Consider the following 21,181-nt stretch of genomic DNA (forward strand, 5'->3'; position numbering starts at 1 on the left):
CAAATAACTCCAAAATCACCTTGTTTGGACAACTGCCTTTACTGCCAGTCCAGTTTAGTCCTTGAAGCAGTGGCAACGGATGGAGCACTATATGGAAGCAGAGAGATTTGTGCTTTTTTATTTCCCACTCTCTTTTCCACTCCAACAAACCAGAAAACCATACTCCCATAAGCAAGAAATCATAGTTCCAATGTATGGTGTCACTGAGTTCTGCAGTCAACTATTGCAGTGTAACAGTAAATGACCAAAAATGTCGTTGCTTTAAATAATTATAATTTTTGCATTTCTCACAATGGTCTGGGTACTAATCGGGGAAGAATTTGACTGGGTATATATTCTATTTCAATGGTATTGACAGAGGTTATTTTGTGGTATTCAGCTAGCAAGTGGCTTGGACTGGAGGTGCCATGTTTCACTCACACTGGCAGGTATGGATGGGGTAAGGCTGAGCTGAGTGGGGGTGGTCAACCTGACCACCAACATGTGAAGTCTCTAGTATGGTATCCTCAGTGTAGTCAGTCTTCTTACATGACAGGTCACTGTTCAAACAAGGTGGAAGCTTATGCTAGTCTTACCGTTTAGGTCAGAATACAAAGTAATGAAATCAGCTAAAGATGTCGCTAAGGACTAGGAATACGTGTCTGACTACTCATGTTTGGAAGCAGTTGTTGAAGATAAACAAGACTGTTTCTTATTTGCAACCTACTGAGTTGAGATTGCACAGAAAACCTCTCAACAGAAACATGCATAGTAAGCTCTTCCCAGCATTGAGAGGTGAAGCTAGCTAACCAAGTGTTTGTACCAGACGCATAAAATGAAATAAGAAGGACACAAAATGGAAGATATTCAGTAGGGATTTCCCCAAATCTTTCGAGACTGTAAGTAGAAGGACTGGAAGGTAAGCAGATGCAGTTCTGTTACAAACAACTATGGTGATAGCCACATGTCACCACTCCCACCTTAATCTGTCACCTTAGGAAGTTGTGATCATAACCTCTATTGCCCAGCCAAACAAATAAGACCTATAATCACTTTCAGTCTAGAGGATTCTCTCTTGGACCAAACAGAAACCAATGCAAGAAATCATTTCTAACAATCCTAGATTCTGATTGACTCCTTGAAAAACTCTTGTACATTCTACATTGATATTCATTGAAAAACGACATTCTCATGAAAGAAGAAAGAAGGAAGAGGTGTGCTTTCAAAAATGCTCTCTTTCATTTCAGAAAATATTTCAGAATGGATGATTTTACGGTATAATTATTTCCTCGGCCTGGCCTATGAAAATCCCAATAACATACGAGGGGTTGTGGTGTGGAAGAGAAGCTGGGGCTTTGGTAGATTTTTGAGGTTACCGCATGGAAAGGGTGGAGGTCACACAATAAAGTGCACTACTAGATATTCATGCAATCCTGCAAACAGTGCTCCTTGGCAGCTGTCACAATTTCCCTGGACTTATGCTATGAGGTAAAGGAACAGGTTTCTGAGTTTCCCCAGGAGACCACTCCGCTGTCAGTCCAAAAATGAAAAACACCTCAGCAGGGACTCGTTTAAGAGTGTTAAATCCAAAAGCTGCAGTATAGCATTGATTTCGTCCATGACATACTTACTAACTTTACTCGCAATTATGGAGAAATTATACTGCGCAGTGCTTTCTCTGTCTAGCAATTCATTAGTGGCGATGGTTCCTTCAGTTCCATCTATTGTAAAGTAGCTGTCCCCATCACTCTTCCAATCTATGAAGTACCTGTATATAAAAAGAGTAGATGCAAATGTGCGATGATTACACATTAATCATAATGGCAGTCAGGCTAACTTGACACAGTTCCTTATTTTTTCTCCCTGTAGCTATTACCTACCTTGCAATAAAGAAGAGTGTAAATGACAGCTTCTTTATTGCAAAGTCAGTATGCTCAAGGGGAAACTGGAAATAATGAAAGATTTAGTACTCCTGCTGTTCATATTATTTTAAGGTCTTGACATCTTGAAAGCTCAGCAGAGACTAAATTTCTAAAGCTGACCATGGCTTTCCCTAACCTGCTGAATATTAAAACTTTTCAAGCAGTAAAAGATTCCTTAATGGTGGCTTTGGGAAGCTGGGGGTAGGGGAAGCATCTGAAAACAGCTACAAAGAACTTAGGCTGGAAGAGGGGTAGAATCTTTGTTTTCATGGTTAGCAGAAAAAAAAAATCATATTATGGAAACTGAGGGGACATATTTTAACTGACAATGTGGTAATTGTACAGAAATATTTCCCTCAAACACATATAAAAAGGCCGTTGTTGTTTTATTGCTCTATATATCCAGACACCTTTCAAAAAAATCAGTGACCTTGGCTAATAACGTCTCTTTATCTTCTTTATTAGCTAACCTTCTTGGTAATAACAGATATTGCCTTTTCTCTGTGAAGCAACTGGACTTAAAAAAAAAAAATCAAAGAGAATGAATAAAAACACAGAAACTGTATTTATTTAAGTGTTTAGGTAATGGTAGAAATAAAGTGATTTATGTAAAATTTTTCAAACATATATTTTCAATCATAATAATGGACATTTTGAAATGTTACCAAGTGCCATTGTCCCAAATGCTGACACGTGTTTACTTATTGAATCCTCACAAAAGCCCTAAAAAATGAGTATCATTAATCTTCCTATTTCACATATGAGAAAACTGAAGCATAGACACATTAAGAAATTTGCCCAAGTTCACTTAGATAGAAAGTTTTAGAACTGATATTTGAAACACACTGTCAATATTTCCCTTATAATTATCATTATAGAGTTTTACTAATGTTATATAAAACATTTTATGTGAAAGGGTTTTATTAATCCAAAGGCATAATGCACCATATATTTATCACCATTTTTCTGGCCAGGTGAATCAAGGCAAGGCCAGTGTAAATAGTGGCTGAAAGCAGATGACATCATTGTAATCAGCCCATCTAAATCCCCAGGCCCAAGAAAGTGATCTATTTGTTCCTCATAGAAAGTAAGTGAACACATGTATTTCAAAATACCAAGTTATTCTTTTGACAAACTGGTTATGAAACTGGGACCGTTTGCATGTCATTTCAGTGCTAAATCAAAGCTACTTTGCCTTGACGGATGAGATTTATAACTCTTAGCATGACAATATTTGTTAGTAACTGAATCTGAACCAGAACATACTGAGTATTATAGCATCAGGATGTGAGCCAGGCTACTAGATAATCTGCCTTTGATAATTTTCTTGTTAATTTGAGGGGTGAGAATGCATTGATCTCTTATGATTTCAGTGTTGTATCCTGTCTCAAAGGAATGTTCTTAAAAAATTAGAAATGCACAATTATGAGGCACATTTGAAACCAGGGAGCACAGGGTATAATGAGCTTAATACTCCCTATTATATAATCTTTTCTGAACAAGAATGCATTTTCTCACAATACCCCTTTCTAACTCCCTTAACAATTGAGCACAAGCCTGATTTAAGAAGAAATTTGCTACAGAATATTTTCAGGTACTATAGCATTTCTGGAAAAATTGTTGGTATAGACTGTTCAATTATACAATTCATCATTTCCTCAGTGCCCACTATGCTCTAGACATAGTGCTAGGTTTGAGGCATACAAAAATAAAACACAACGCTCAATAATACAGACACATATACACAGTTGGTAGGACACATATAAACGGATTTCAAAACCTGCTGGAGGAACAAAGAAGACACTATGGGACTGAAAAGAAAAGACACCTAATTCAAAACCTATTGGTTCAGGAAGATTCAGGCAAACCTTCCTGCACATAATGTTGGGCTGGTATTTGAGGTTATATAGGAATTATTCAGGAAAAGAGTGAGGCAGACAAAGCAAGGAGAGGAAGAAAGGTATTTCCAGGAAGGGGTATGAACAGTAGCCAAGTCATAGAGTTTATGTGGGAAACTGACTATAAGTCACTGGCAACTACGGAGAAATATCTGAGAGGCATGGTAACATGACAAAAGATAAGTGATTTGTGTCTAGGAGGACCTCATGAGTTACATGAAGGAGATGGGATATAATCCTTTGGGTAACGAAGGCGTATAACTAGGGTATGAGCTAGAGGTTAATCATTTTTAAAGCAAATGGTGGATATAGCTGAAGAGGACCTGACTGTAAGCATTTCCTGTGCACCAGAATCTATCCAAGCGACAGAGAGAGCAACCAGGGCTGTAGAAAGATTTGATTCCATGGGCTATGAGGAGTACTTGAAAGAACTTGGGATATGCAGGCTGAAGGAAAGGAGAAAGAAGAACATGCTAGCTGCCTTTGATTTGATAAGGAGGCTCATGTTACTCAAGTGTTATATTCACTTGTTATATTTCAATGACTGGAGATAGCGACAGGAGAACGGCCTCTATGGAAATCATGATCTCAGATAAATATAACAAAGACTTTGGTATCAGATGTGTACAAGTTCACTGTTTCCTCAAGAAACAGTAAGCACCAGGAGTAATTAAATATTGACCATCCAAATACTTGGTGCAGATGTATTTGAATGAATGTAAGCATGGTTGGAGATTCTGAAGTTATCTGCAATGCTGAGTTTGTATTACTGTTTCGTATGTAAAACAAAATCCATTTCTCTTAGCGTGGGACGTAATACTTTCCAATCATTGTTTCCTACTAGAACTCTTGTTTTGACTACTACAGACATACTCTACTCCAAGCACTCCAATAAATTATCACCTTTTAAACATATACCTAATTGGTTTCCAATCTATTTCTAATACTAGATTTATTTATACCATACCATACCATACTATACCATTCTCCCATTTAAACTGGATAATTCTATAACTTTAGAATATTCACAGAGTTATGTAACAACGTGGTAGTCTTTAAGAAAGGTTTTAAACTTATTAGCTCAGATTTTTTTCATTTAGGGGGCAAATTTCCAATTATTTGTACAAATTATTTATACAAATTTCACTTGTATAAGATACACATTATGATGGTGTGGTGTCGGATTCATATATTTATCCTCTGCTTACATTCTTCTGCATTAAATGAATATTTCTAGTGTGATATCCTTTTAACTATATTTTTACTACATATTTTCAGTTATTTTCTTTGTGTCTGCCCTAGGCTTTGCCATATAAAACAACTTATGAGATTCTAATTCATACTAATTTAATTCCAATAAAATATAGAAATGTTATTCCTATATAGCTATATTCTATTAAATATATGTATACATATATTTACATATATTGTTACCCATATTACATCTATATAGCTAAAAGCCCAATAAACATTGTTTTACTTATTATCTTTTATAACTTCCAGTCTATTAAAGCTGAAAAAAATAGAGAAAAGCAAATATTTTCAGAAGAGCTTCAGAGTTCTCTATTCTTATGTACGAGTATTATCTATAACCCTGGAAATTCTCAGAGACACTGCTCCAGACACTGGATGAAGGCAGAAGGGTGGTCGTCTTATTTGGGATCTCCAGGAACTAGCAAACTGGAGCGAGAGTGACTGGGTCCCGTATTATCGACCTGCTGTGGGTGGAGCCTACGCCCTATTATTGGGGTTGGATGGAGGAAGTAAACTGCCAATCTCCCAACCACACTCACCAGGAATTTATTCTCTGTCACTCTAGAGGTGGAGGGGATGTGAAATGCTAGCATCCTGCCGCTCCTGGTAAGATGTTATAACTGTTGTTGGGAGGTGAGAGGTCAAGAGCCATGTTTTCTCATGCACACCTGCGTGGGGTGGGTTTTCTATTACGCTGAGCTGAGCTGTGAGTGGAAGGAAGGGAGCAGGTCCTGCATCAGTGGCATAGTCTCTTGCTGTTCTTATCATGTTTTAGTAGATTTTCTTCAATAAATCTTTTTTTTTTTCATTTGCTTTATACTTTTAGGAAATCTTCCAGAGATGGCAAAGAGTTGTTTTTCAAAATATCTATCACCCTTTATGTTTGCTTCACTGGGAAGTGTGTCTGCTGAACTCCTCATGCTGCCATTCTTTACGTGGATCTCCCTCAGGTTTTGGAATTTCCTTCTTTATTTCTCATCTATTCCGATTAAACTGCATGCTGTCTTTTACAGTTTTTCTTTATCTGCATCTTTGCAACTCTTTGCAAAGATTTAATGCTACCCAGCATTCAATTTTGATGTAAATTTTGGCCAATGTAAGACCATTTAAATACTTTTTGAGCATGTGATTGTCTTTCTCATCCAAGGCCCTTTGAATGACTTGGAGCTAACTTTATTCATCTTTGGGTTACCAAAGGTCTGAGATGTTATTCTGCACATAGCATCTGCTACTTAAATACTCTGTTGAATTCAATGCAAATATCCTATTTTCTCTACCTATATAATAGTTAAATATTTCTACTTCAAGGCAGCATATTTAGGGCTTTAAGAATGTCTGTTTAGGACAATCATCTCTTTCTGGTTTGCTGAGGACTTTCTAAGTTATTGTAGTGAAAATCCTGAGGCCCAGAAAACTCCTCAGTCCCAGACAAAATCAGGACAATCAATCTCTTTACTTCTAGTTAATTACAACTTACAGCATATGTTATCATTTACAAAGCTAATTTAAACAGAAGTCTATCTTTGTACAATGAATTACTGTACACACACAGGTCATTTTTAACTGTAATTTCTGATAACATTTAAAAATTCAAGAATTACATAATGTATACATAACGTAACTTATATATCTCTTTGCTTGATTTAGTCAGTTCAGTCTAACAATGACATGGAATTTGAATTCCATAAAGCAACCACCACTGAGATGCAATGAAACACAGCCTAAACAACACTGACTATTTAGACAGAGAGAACTAGGGTAATATTTACCTGAAGCATTTGGGTTTGTAATGTTCCCCTCTAATGCCTGTTCTCTTTGTCTCCTACAAAATTTGGAAAATAATACCTACCTAACTGTTATAGTGAGAGTTGTTGTAAAGATGAAATGAGATAAGGCATGTGTGCCTCCGCATAAAATCGTGTGTGTCAGTGTGTGTGTATATGTGTGTATTCTTTAATTCCTTGCTCTTTACACATTATTCATTTTGTTGTCTTACTTCCCAGGTTAAAACAAAAACCAACCAAACAACATCAGAAAAACTGGATGCTTAGTTCTGGGAACAAGTTGTGCCATGCACAGCCCTCACCTTTATAATACCTGAGCTACAAAGCTCCCTCACCAACCTATCCCCTAGGTACAAACCACGAGCATGAATGGCCAGGCTCTATTTCACACAGTGATGCTTTTGTCTGAGTCTCTTTCACTTTTTTGTGGCATCTAATGTTTACCTCTGTCACCTTGTGAGGTTTGGAACCTCCTTTTCTACAGATGTTATTCTCCCAAAAAGTTGACTGCCTTCTTCCAGAGTACTGCTGAAACTCATTTAAACATTTTCTACTGAGCTGAACATCTTTAGCAGTTTCCCAAAGCTGGTCAAACTCCAAGACTGAAGGTCTAGAACTAGGTCCTGGTGTTTTCCTGATGTCTTACCTTGATGTGACTAAGTGATCCCTGTGCACAACTACACAATAAATATGAGACAACTACCATTTTCTATTGTGATATTTTGCCCAATATAGCAATTAGGTGACATTTACAAAACAAACGAAAAACAAAAAATAAAAACAAAAAGAAACAAACAAAAAATGATCATCAATGAACTGACAATGGAACCACTACTACATTGCCTGGACATTTTCAGAGCAGATAAGACCCAGTTCTAAAATGTCTAGACAATTTCCAGGAGATACATTCTTCCAGAATAAACCATCACCTATTGATTTTGGGTTTGTGCCAATCCACATCTAATCTTAGAGTAGAATGGTATTTTAATTGTGACTAATCACAACAGTATAATATGAACTGTCTAATTTGGTCTAACTCACCCAATTTAAAGGAGCAAACCCTTAAACACATAATTTGAGTTATACTTATTTGGTGAGTAGAGATACGAGATTCAAGTGAAAAACAAACAAACAAAATGCATATAAACTATAGATAATGAAACAAATCTATGATTCATACAAGTATGCACAGTGACTGTTGCTAAGAAACCTGTTTTAACAAATGAATAGAAATCAAAAATTAAAGTATTAACCTATTCTATGCTGGCCAATCTTGACAGAGTACAATTTTATTACTTTTCTATAAATGAGTTTTCAGCAATGCCTTTAAAAAGTTTCATTCTCTTCATTAGGTAAGCATTTCCTTTAAAAGTGTTACTTTTAATTTTCTTGATAACTTTCTCACAGTTAAAGGAAAAGCTTACTTTGACATTTTCTCAATTCTCAAACACATTTTGTAAGAGGTACTTGACAGTACAGAGTTACTCTAAAAGTATTACATCTCATTCTTTAAGCAACAAAGATGTAGGAGTAATGTTTCAGGTTGCTTAGAAATACTCTTTTTTTCAGGTAATAATAGCTCAAAATATCTTCACTCTTGTCTTCTCTTATTTGGTAATGTTTTCTTTTTTTCTGTTTATTTGTTTTTGTCTTTTGGAAAACAATAAAATGGAAGTAAATTCAGTTCAATTAATTTCTACAAACATTCTACTGAGAACCTAAGACTCATACTGCAACATTTAGATTGTAATTGCTTCATCAACAATCACAATTAAATTTTTTTTCTTGGGAATCCCAATATGTTTCTCTCAAACTATGTTACATAGAGGTTGCTAATTTCCTATGAATTACTTTTATTTATTTTTTTTCCTAACCCTTCTCCTCATTTTTATTTTCCCCTCAGTAGAATTAAAAGTTTTATCTTAGATAGGTAAGATAGCTTGTCATATGTTTGATGAGAAATTAAAAACTTTAACAAATTATAATGATTTAATTGAGGCATACCTATTCTGTCTTGAATTTTGTGTTTGGCAGTATGTAATAATAAAATAGACCTCTAAAAAAAGAGAAATACATCATAATCTGCATATTATTAAACTTTTGGTTGTTATATATTTTTTATTTCCTTCTAAGTTGAGTGAGATTTCCTCATTTCTTTTTGTCATTTTTAACAGTCACACATGGTCTTCTGACTGTGTATCCTTTTACATTATTGCCTCCTGAACTTTGGTTTATTCTTCAGAGACTTTGAAACAATTTTGTTTAATGGAAGACTGTTTGTCGGCTTCTTAGAAATTTAAACATACTCTTAGAAATCTAAATCTAAACAAGATCCAACAATTTTACTCCTTGGTATTGATACAAAAGAGTTGAAAATGTATGTCCACATAACAACTGGCTCACGGATGTTTATATATCTTTATTAGTAGTTGCTAAGACTTGAAAGAAATCAAGGTATTCTTCAGTAGATGAGTGGATAAAACTATGGTACATCCAGATGGAATATTATTCAGCCTTAAAAGGAAATGAGTTATGACACTGGAAAAAGACATGGAGGAATCTGTATGCATATTAAAAGAGAAAGACGGACGATCTGAAAAGTCTATATACTGCATGACTCCAACTATATGACATTCTGGGAGAATTAAACTATGGAGACAGTAAAAACGATAATGATTTGCAGGGATTGAATGGGGGGGAGAGAGGAATAGGCAGAGCACAGAGAATTTTTAGGCAGTGAAAATACTCTGTATGATATTATAATGATGGATACATGTCATTGTGCATTTGTTCAAATGCATAGAATGTACAATAGCAAGAATGGATCTTAGGTAAACTACAGGTGGTGATTATGGTGTGTAGGTTCATCAGTTGCATCTAGTGCACCACTCTGGTGAAGGATATTAACAATGGTGGAGGTATGAATGCCTGGTGTATGGGAAATCTCTGTACCATCTCTAAATTTTGCTGTGAACCTAAACTGCTCTAAAAAATTATAGTCTATAAGAAACTGTTATAATAAAACATTTTATACCTCATTTAATCCTCACAAAAAATCTTTCAAGTAAAAACTAAAGAATGGGAAAATTTTTAATTTTGACCATTTAACTTAAGCAATATTTAAAATACATTATAAATATTACTAGAGGATGACATTTTATTAGCTGGGCCTCTGTTTCCTCTCGCCCTCAAACACGTTTTATAGTTGAACTCACATTTTTGCCTATATAGTAAAGTTTCTGATGCATTGGGTAGGGCCCTCAAATGAAAACCAGCTATTTGATAAAAAAAAATCACTTACAATTGATTACGCAAAATTTTCCAAAAGAGTGATAAAATAGATCATACTTGGGCAATAAGATAATTTTAAGTAGGATGCAGACAGACATCTATATTTTCATAATCAGTTATTAATTATTCAAAATATTATCCTCTACTATGATGTTTGATAATAGTTTTCTCTTAATTAATTTCACTACTTGACTTTAAGTGGTGGGTTTTGGTTGGAAACATTAAACAAAAAGGGGTAGCATAAAAATAAACTATTTGATTGTTCTAGTATATATTGAAATTTTCAATTTATATACTGAAGTTTACATGCATTAAATAGATTTTACTTTATATCATCAGTTTCTAATCTACTAACACTTCTTACATGCAATAATTTTAAAACTCAATTGTTCATTTTCTCATTTTATACACAAAATTAATTTGATTACATTTTATTTTGAAATTCATTCTTAGGATAACTAAGATTTTTACATGTTTGGAACAAAACAAAGGTAGCATACATTGAGTAAAATCATCCATTAATATCTCTCTATTACGCAGATCACTCATACTGAAAACAGACATTAATTTGCAAGGTAACAGAAGAGTCACCTATTTTAAATTTCATTTCTAAACTTAAGAGACTGCTATTGTGAAATTCCCCACCACACCAGTGGTGAGTACACACATTCTACTCTTCTCTGACTCTCTAAAAATCATTCCAATGAACTGTGTAATAGAAAGGTGAAAGGATATACAACATGAGAGGCAGAAAATCAGTACATCTAAAAACAAAGGCTATGAGTAAATGAAAAAATAACCAGAATTAAGCTCTGGGCAGGAAGGACCAGACATGGCATAATTTGATACATCACAAGTAACTGAACCTTTCTTCTAAGCTGTTTCTATCCTTGATTGATGTCATTGCATTCTGGATCTTTTCTCTGCTCAGTGATGATAATATAATATTAAGAAATACTCAGTAGTATGGAATAATATAGCTCAAATTAATACCTTGCAAAATAAACCTTTAAAAGACAGTTAAGCAAAGGAAAGCAAAGCAAACAGAGCACACCTAAACATGTCAAGTAATTTTACATTTTGATGCTTATTTTTCACAACATATTTTTTACTACCATTCCTAAGTGAGCAAACATGTTTTCAGACCAAGAAAAAATGATTCATACCCCATGTTTCCTCAACTGACGTGATTCAAGTTTATTGTTTACTCCAAGGACATGGATGAAAGACAACATTCATGTTGATTCAAAAGCAGTTTTATCTTTTGACAACCCCTCATGGGGATTCATCAGTGTCTACAGCTTTAGTGAGTCAGTACCCATTAGAAATAAGACTGGGGATACCACTTTATTTCACATAAAGTAGCACTTGTCAGCCACTATCTCCTGTGACATTGAAAAAAAAAAAAATCAGGCTTGTAGCTGAAAGATTTCTCTGAAATGTTAAGTTTCCTTTATTCCTCACTCTAAGGTTTTGACTCCAACCATTTTCTTGTATTTGGAAGTTTGTGACACTCACCTCTCCTTTATCAGGTGGTATTATTTACTTACAGAGTCTCAGATTTTTTTTTTTTAAGTATTACAATAAAATCATGTTTTGTCAATATTTCGACCTCCTCATGCTTTTATCAGTCATCAAAAATAGAACATATGGTAAATTTAAGCAACTCGGCATGTTCCCTAAGATATCATGTTCCCCTATGTCTCCAAATTCTCATTTATTGAACTGTAGAGAGTTTCAATCCATATTTATTAACTTTTTTATTATCTGCTTTACAACCTTCAATATTTCTTGCATAACTGTTTACATCCTTGAAAGTACCTGTAAATGCACTCACCAAGCATTTCCCATTTTCACAATTATCAACAGCATGGGTAGGCTCTTCAGGAACAAAATTGATAAAGGATCACCGCTACTAACATGGCAGATTATTGAGAATGCCCCTACAAACATTAATAATAAGTACAGTTTTCTGGAGTTTAACTGGAAGTGAATCCTGTTGTTATATGGACATGTAGAACAACAACTTGAATCCAATGAGTAATTTAGCCAGCATTCAATCTGACATGTAGAGCTCTCAGTAATTGCTATTTGTCTTCCTTTTCCCAAGAAAAATGTGCTTCTCTGGAGTTCTCTCCTGATCACAGACATGCTTCAAGAAGGAATTTATTCTGGCCACTTTGGGGGATGGATTCAATGAATACAAAAAGCAGAGTTTACAGGATCTCAAAACATTTCCTGAGATTTTCCTATATACTGTGGATGTTTTGAGGCTGCTGCCGAATAGTTGATCCATGTATTTCTCATTAATTACTCCATGGCATAAAATCTTATGAGATGCGTGTTTATATATTTTCCTTATGTGAATAGAACAGTGTTTTTGCATTAAAAGCTTGCTCAATGTTTTCTTTGGTCTGCTTCTTCTATACTGAAGTTCAACCCTTTACAGATGTAAGATTCAGGACAAATCACATGTCTCTCTCTCTCTCTCTCACTTCCCCCTATACCCCACTGTGGACATGTAGGATGTGGCAGGGAATTTAAATGTACAGAAGAAGCAGAATTAAATGAGAAGAAGTCTCAAAATATGTTGTAAAGTCAACATATAAGTGAGGAAAAAGGTAAATCTGACATGTTTCAATAGTGCACGTGGAATTTATGGCTTCCCGGGAGTGGGGAGAGAAATTGTTTTCTTACACTTTCTTACTACATTGATTGTTTTATTGACTCACAACCCAGCAGTATTATGTCAATAGGAGATCTTGGCAAAATCTGGGCTTTGAGAAATTCCATAATTCACATTCGGAAGGACTGACTCTAACTGCGCTGCCATCAACAGACGCAGCCGTCACAGTGAGAAAATGAACTGCAAATTGCAAATGGTGAAATCATCTTTTTCAAAAATTAACTTTGGATGATAGGCAGATATTTTATTGTAATTGAACATGTATTAAGTGTCTATTATATTCCAGTCACTGTAGAAGTACCTATCGCTAATCATGACAATCATTCTTTCAGGTTGTATTATTAAATCCCTTTTACAGATGAAAAGTTGAGTTTGGTTAGTTTAGTGACACGGCCAACATCACTCTACTGCTAAATCTTGTCTCAGGGATTAATGATATTAGATGTTTTGTGAAAATCCTATGGCTTTCCCACTACCACTTATATGAAGTCATTACATTTTCAAGCATCACATTTCAAAGTTAAATCATTCATTCAGGTTTGCCCCAGTTTGTTTGTTTGTTTTGTTGTTCTTAAATTTATTTTTTTAACACACAGATTAAATATATATATATATATATATATATATATATATATATATATACATATATATATATATATATGTTTTTTTTTTCCTTACCTAACAGCACTACTGCCCACATCGAGGTCTTGCGCAGTGACGGCGCCAATAATGGTCCCAACTGGAGTATCCTCGTAAACCTCCATGGTGTACAGTGGCTTGCTAAACACTGGGGGCTCGTCCACGTCCAGCACGCTGATCCTCACTGTGGCAGTGTCCTTGAAAGGGCCCACGGAGTGAAATCGGTGGTCAAGGTGAAGGTTGGAGGCTTCAACTTTAAAAGTATATGCCTTCTTCGTTTCAAAATCTAATGGCTGTGGTAAGGACAAATGAAAAGTGAGGAGGTACATTCCTATTAGAATGTGGCAGAGAAGGTGGACATTGCTTTAAAACATTTGCAACTGAATACAAAGTGTATTGGCTTCCATGTGCCATTTTCCTTTCTAACGAATGGGTAAGAAAATGGTTTAACAAAAAGCATCACCCTGGGGGAAGTGGGGTTATCACTGTGTAAGGGATATAAATGATAAATGTTTAACTATTACATTGTTTTGTACACCTGAAACTAATTAAAAAAATGTTAAAAAAATCACCCATTTGTAGAAAATTCTGCATAACTTATAAAGATAATCGGTTGCATACATTAAAATGACACATGTATGCACATACAAGGTAGGACTAATTCATTTTATATGCACCGTTGAAACAGCAAGACCTTTTAAAGGTAGCACTTCTGCTTTTATGCAATCCTGACATCTAGTGGAACTTAATAGTAATTGAAACACAACGAAATTGAATAGTTGAAGATACTCTAGATTCTAGTTAAAACTTTTGTATAACAAAATATGATTTTTCTTAGAGTACTTTTCTTATTTTGACAATAATATTATTTTCCATGGAATACTTTTAAATTTCTAGGTCTTTTCACTAAGAAAAGGACTATGTCAATGTTCTAAAAACATACACAGTGGTAATTATGAAGAGTTTTGCTCCTTTGTTTTCTCAGTATTGACTAAATAATTATTAGGCACTGTAAAGTATCATCAGGATATTTTAGCAATAAGGCTTTGAACATATATGACTAAATAAGGAAAACTGTGAAATATAAAATTTGGAAGTCATTTGTCCATGGAGTCACTGATTCTCTTATTTTAAGTTTACCACTGCTTATTTTCACTTTTATTCTGAATATTTGTTTTATGATCCCAATAACTGAAAATATTATATTCTAGAAATACGGTGTTGCTGTGGTGTTTTTTGTTTGTTTGTTTGTTTTTAATAAATGAAAACTTTAAGGTCAATGGCTCTGACTTCTAATAATCTATGAAAAATTAAGACAACATGAAGTTAACATTAACAAAGAGATTTTGTAGGACCTTTAAAACTTTGTTTTCTAAATTAATTCCCTCTAGTAATACTCCAACGACTTGCTAATTGCTGTGTCCACACATCTGTTTTTTGCCTCAGTAAACCTGGGGGAAATAACGGAAATATATGGCTCTCTTTCAAGAACAAGATTGTTGTTTTATGTGTTTTTTTCTGAGGATAAAAAAAAAAAAATACTGTGAAATATTCAACAACTATGACAATACCATGTAGTTTATTATAGCAAACAGTAATACCTCTTGGACTTGACATTAAGTCTTTTACACAGTAATTTTCATTCAGAGGGATCTATATTTATTTTCCCTGTAATTAGTCCCTCATTTTATCTAGTTTGTCAGATTTTCTATCCTACCTGTAATGTACAACTATGTTGACTTTACCACCTTAAGATCTTTTGCCTAGAAAGCTAACTGAGGTGCCCTGACCCATACTTATTCTCTTGTTAGGCCCAGAGTTAACTTTTATCTTAGAATCTAGGGGTTAGTACCAATTGTTCCTCATTACCCACTCTACTTTCTCCTAGATACTGAAAGGTCTCTGATTATCTTCATGATTAGGCACATATTTTTCCACATAAGATCTGAATTTTATTTACCTATTTGATTAAAAGTCCACAACTATTTGATGGCCTGGACTCTCCACTTTAAAGTCGGTTTCAGGCCCAAAAATTCAGAGAGAATTATGAAACATTTTCCACGTTTTTCTTTTTTTTTTAGAAGATCAGAGTCTATGTCTTTTTAGAACGCCTGACCTATCACAGCAGGCAGATAGAGTGAGATGAAAGAAGCTTTCTGAAAACTTCCATCCTGCAGTTATCGAAACACTGGAGAAAATTGTAGGAGAAATACCACAATAATATCCTAAATGGCCTTACTTCCTCCTGACCCTAGCCCTTAAACCATGCTGCTTTATAAAACTGGATAGTTCAGAAAGAGCAAAGATAATCAACACTAGAGAGAGTCAACAATCTCTCTAGTTAACTTTCTCCAACCCATCTGACTACCCTCCACTTTTTGTAGAGGGAGTGGTGGAGTGGTATCAAGGAATGAAATTCATCTAACTTTACAATCAACAAAAACTCTCACATTTGAAATACATTTAGAACAAACAGGATTATTTTTGTCATAAAATTAATCCTATTCTATGATAGAAATCTATTATTATACAAATGAGCTTATTTAGCTTTTACACACATACACACACAAAATAAAACCTTTGTAGCATTGCTTGGGATCTATTCAATTTTACAAACTTTTTTAGAAAAATAAGAAAATGACTGGTTAAAGAGAATTTAGTTGAGTAACTCCTTGCTCCTAAGGGTGTTTCAATAAAGGAAAGTTTGAACAGAATTTTCAGAAAACAGTTGACATTGTAGGAAGATGTACGTTTAATTAAAAAAAGAAGAAGAAGAAAAAGAAACCATAACCATGGAGAAATGGTATATGATATATTTAATTGTTCTGCATATAAAAGGAGGAATTGGCAAGGCATCACTTTTTTTGCATCTTTGAAAGTTTAGACAATGAAGTTGCATATATATGATGGGAAGCTTGCAAACTTAATTGTCGGAGCTCGTATGTATTTAGCCACTTTCTCTGCTGTTATTTTGCTGAGGTCCAGGGCATGAAAAAGTATATAAAATCTTACATGCCAAATGATTTTCTAATGCTAAAGAAGTATAAGTAAAAAGTGTTATATGTAAACAATAATATAAATGGAGCCACTTCAAAAATGGAGTCAGAGCTGCCATCCCAGAGGAACTGTCTTGCAAGTTTTAGTCCTCAAATAACTGCAAAGTTAACAGGAAAGCAGACATTATGACTACCGGACTGGAAATTAAAGATATTCTTTGAATTAACATCACTATGTGAACATATCTACACCTACAGAATTTTTTTCCTTCTATTTATGTAATTATCCCCCTTCCCTTTTGCATAAACACCCCTTGTCTTCACCTCCAAATTGGAACACTACTTGGGTTTCTGCCTAAATCAGCGCTTCCTGAATTCTTTGGATCTCAAATAAATGCCTATTGCCTTTAGGCATCTCACTTTATGTTGCCATGTATTTTTAAGTTAACATATCAAATACAATATGATAACTCCCTGACCTCTTCCAGGACTCATCATGCTTCTAGTTAATACTGAGTGGAAATGCATGGCTATAGTTATATGTTGAGGAATTTGAAAAACAAAAGCTTTGGTAGACAGAATTCAAGATATCCCCAAGATTCCTGCCCCCAGTGACCTGTACTTTTCTATAATTCCCTGTCCTTGAGTGTGTGAGTGACCTGTCAATTGAATGGGGTATTTCCCTATGGATTTGCTGTTTTATGGGAAAATAAGTTATGCAAATATTATTGAGGTTTTTACTCACTCTATGTCAAGATAATTAAAAGGGAGACTTTACTTGAAGGGTCTGATCTAATCATGTGAGGCTTTAAAAGAAAGAGGTACTAGAGATGATTTCTTCCTGGCTTTGAGGAGGAAACTTGTGAATATAGAAGCCCAGTCAGCAAGTGTTTAACGGGTGCATTTAGGAAATGAGATTGCATCTTGACCAACAGTTATCTAAAAAACAGGGCCCTCCATCAGAAAGCCACAAATAAATGAATTCTGCCAACAACAAGTAATCTTGGAAACATTCTTAAAGCTCCAGATCTGATTGCAGCCCAGGTTGGCACCTAGATTTGAACCTGAGAGACCCTGAGTACAAGACCAAGTTCTACCTTCTCTGACTGACAATAGCTGTGCTTTCATCCATCTTTACTTTTTACTCTTCTTTATTGCTTTAATTTTTATGAAGAATGTGTATTATTTTCACCAACACAGTAAAGTCATTACTCCTAACCAATTGCATTCTTTAGTAATTAAGGCTTTACTCTCTTAATAATATAATAATAGATCTTAATGATCAATGCAAAGAAAATGTGTCCATGAATCCAAATAACCAAAGCTGTAGATTTAGATAAAATAGACTAGCTGCTTTCAAGATAAGCAGTTAGAGAATAGATTTATGCCAGACTGAACCAGGATAGAAAGACACTGGCACCAAGCTGTTATAAAGTAGGTTTATAATACCTGGCTGAACTACAAAGATAGGACTTTAGTTCAAGCATCATTTTAGAGGGTATAAGCTTCACAAAACTTAGTTTTATGATCAATATAATAGTCACTTATTTGTTGGTGGCACTTTCCCATTCCATAAGAAATTATTCTAAAACTCTATACTGCTCAAGTTACATATTAAGTCAGTCATATATGATATCTGCACCTACTTCTTTAATTTATTTATTCTAAATCCACATAAACTGAATCAAATATTGATTAAATTTTACTGTGTGTCATGGTAGGTGTTGAGGATAAAGAGGTTAACAAATTAATTCCATTTTTATCATGGAGCTTATACTGTAGAAAGGGAAAGCTACAACAAAAAATAAGTAAATACATTATTTTCAGTTGTACAATTTCTGAGGAAAACAGAATAATGGGACAGAAAGACATAAGGGGGCAGACATTACATAGAGCAGGTAGGAAATGCATCTCTGAGAGGTAATACTGGAACTGATATGAGCAGAACCAGGGGTGTGGAAGTCAGAGGAAAATGAGCCTGAGAGAGGTCAGCAAGGGCAAAATTCCTGTGGCAATTTATTTTTCCTTTCAATAAATATTTCTTGAATATCTTACCATGTTCTAGACATTATTATAGACGCCAAAACTAGACAAAGAGACAAAAATCTCCACCTGCATGGAGCTTGATATCTTTTGGGAATTGATGGACAATAGTACATAAATAAGCAAAATATATAGTATGTTGGGTGATAATAAGTGCTATGGAAAAAAATAAAACTTGGAAGACAGATGTTTGCTATGTGTGACAGGGTAAATGTGAGAGAATGTACATGTCTGTTTATGTGAGAGCTATGGGAGAGTCTGTGTACATTTCATCATCATTGGGGAAGGAATTCAACTCAGCATTTTACTAAAAAACTAGTCAAGTCATTATTTGATGTATAAAAGTTGTTACATTATCAGGTGAAAATGCCCATACAACAAGGGGAAAGCGATCCATGTGGCCATTTTTAAAACCAGGGTATTAGTTTTGACAAATCTCAACAGTATTTCAGTTTTAAAGTGAAAAGTACAAATAAAAATACAACGGAATTACCAGAGAAAAACTGTAAGAATATTAAAATGATGAAACATACATTTCATATAACTTACCTCCCAAAAAATGTTACAGAACTATTGATTAAAAATCCATTTAACTTTTCTGTGGGTGAGTTATACACTTCAGTTTTATGCACCACTGTACATTTCTGATAGTTTTAATGAATGAATTGAAGAATCATGGGTATTATATGAATATTTATACCTGTATTTTGCAACAATAATTTTTGGTACAAGTTCTGTAACTTGTACCAAAGATAAAACAAAATAAAAAAGTGTTAGAAGAATTCATTTCTTACATTATGTTAAGTGAAATAAGTCAGACAGAGAAAGATAAGTACCATATGATCTCACTTATTTGCGGAATCTAAAGAAAAGAATAAGTGAATGAACTAACCAGAAACAGTGTTGGAGACAAAGAGGAAAAACCGAGGATTGCTAGATGGGCGGGGGGGGGGGGGAAGGGGGGGGGGGGGAAGGGAGAGAAGGGCAGTCGGTGACCACAGGATGGCCACGGGGTTTGAAAATTAATCTGGGGAACGTAATTTAGCGGTTACCAGAGGGTAAAGGGGTTGGGGGTGGGTGATGAGGGTAAGGGGGATCAAATATACGGTGATGGAAGGAGAACTGACTCTGGGTGGTGAACACACAATGTAATTTATAGATGATGTGATATAGAATTGCACACCTGAAATCTATGTAATTTTAATAACAATTGTCACCCCAATAAATTTAAAAAAAAAGATAATATTAACATAAACCAAAAAAAATGAGAAAATATTTTATCAACAATTATAAATGTTTAAGCGAAATATATGATTTATATGCACGTCAGTCATGATAATATGGGGAGGCTGATTCTTCATAGCTTTCCCAAATGACCTCTCTCACATTTTAATTCTAACACATATCATTCTTCACAACAGTTGAAGGTCGATGTTTTTCCAATACATCGTATAATTTACTGCAAGATGTGTGATTTTGAAAAATTTACCTTTCTTCTCTGAGCTTCATAGTTCCAATTTCTATAATCAGTGAAAACTATTTTCTAAGTACTTTAGAAAACATGGTGAGCTTTATATAGCATGTGAAGATCAAGAGAAATAATGCATAAGAACCTAAAATAGTAAACTGCCATGAAATAATAGTTTTTTTAGTCCACAAAATTTTGAACACCCTATATATTTCAGCATTTTCTTTATCACAACAACACAGATATAGTAATGGCAAAGTATAGTGGGAAGAAGCAGATGTGTTTAAAATATGATCATCATAAATATCATAGGTGCTTTGACAGAAGTGCTAACATTTAGGGAATAAAGGTAAGGATGATCAGCTTTGCCTCATGGATTCAAGGAAGTCTTTGGAGAGAAGCACAGGGGAGGGTATGTTAAAGAATAAGAAATAATTAATGAAGATATTCATGTCGGGAAGTATCAACTACGCAAAAGGAATGTTTGGTAGAAATTGCAATAAATTTGGTGTAGTGCTAAAGTAGCATGTGCATGTGTGTTCGTGAGTTCGTGTGTGTTTGTGTGTGTGTGTGTGTGTGTGTGTGTGTGTGTGCTGGAGTGGTCATACAAAAATATGCTTTTTTTTTTCCTTTTCTCTTTATCTTACTAGTTGTGGGAACCAGCGACAGATTTAAGCATGAAAGTAAGATAAATAGATTTAAGTTTCAACCATTCACTCATAAGGAAAAGTCAAGTTGGATGAAGACGAGGTATAGAGCTCGAGAATAGCCATGGCAGTGGTAGAAAGGAGTCATGAGGGCTGTACAATAACCCATAAGGGAAATATTAACCCTCATTTAGGAGAAATCAGTCCTGGGCTTCTCATTCTACTTGGCAAGGAGAGGTCAACGGCAATGGAAACATCATAAGAAAAAGCCTGTATTTCTCGTTTAAGGAACTGGAGAGGAGGTTGGGCCTTAATATAGGAAGAAGAAAATATGAGCAGGCACACTTTTGTTGGGAGAAGAGAGAAATTTAGCTTTAGACATTCTGAATTTGAAAGAGCTGTGGAACACATAGAAATGTCTACAAGGCAGCACACAACCTGCATTGGTTATGTCAATTTGGTGACTAATTTACTGTTGATGAGTCTGTTTAAGGACGTTAGGTAGATGTTGAAAAAAAAAAAAAGAAAAAATATCTCTATAAAAACAGGAACCTATTATTTGCAGAAATAAACA

At 34.7% G+C, this 21,181-nt stretch overlaps 1 protein-coding gene across 1 annotated transcript in view; it reads right to left on the bottom strand.

Moving 5' to 3' along the window:
* Positions 1 to 21,181, bottom strand: part of CDH12 (cadherin 12) — an 893,592-nt gene that overhangs the window by 24,201 nt on the left and 848,210 nt on the right. Inside the window, exons 9-10 of the mRNA XM_033110569.1 lie at positions 13,493 to 13,746; positions 1,611 to 1,747 (exon numbers count right to left, since the gene is read on the bottom strand). Of these exons, the coding sequence (XP_032966460.1) occupies positions 1,611 to 1,747; positions 13,493 to 13,746 (391 nt within the window). The remainder of the gene's footprint in view (positions 1 to 1,610; positions 1,748 to 13,492; positions 13,747 to 21,181) is intronic.

The sequence above is a fragment of the Rhinolophus ferrumequinum genome, chromosome 7 (assembly GCF_004115265.2).
Source record: "Rhinolophus ferrumequinum isolate MPI-CBG mRhiFer1 chromosome 7, mRhiFer1_v1.p, whole genome shotgun sequence".
Taxonomy (NCBI): Eukaryota; Metazoa; Chordata; class Mammalia; order Chiroptera; family Rhinolophidae; genus Rhinolophus; species Rhinolophus ferrumequinum.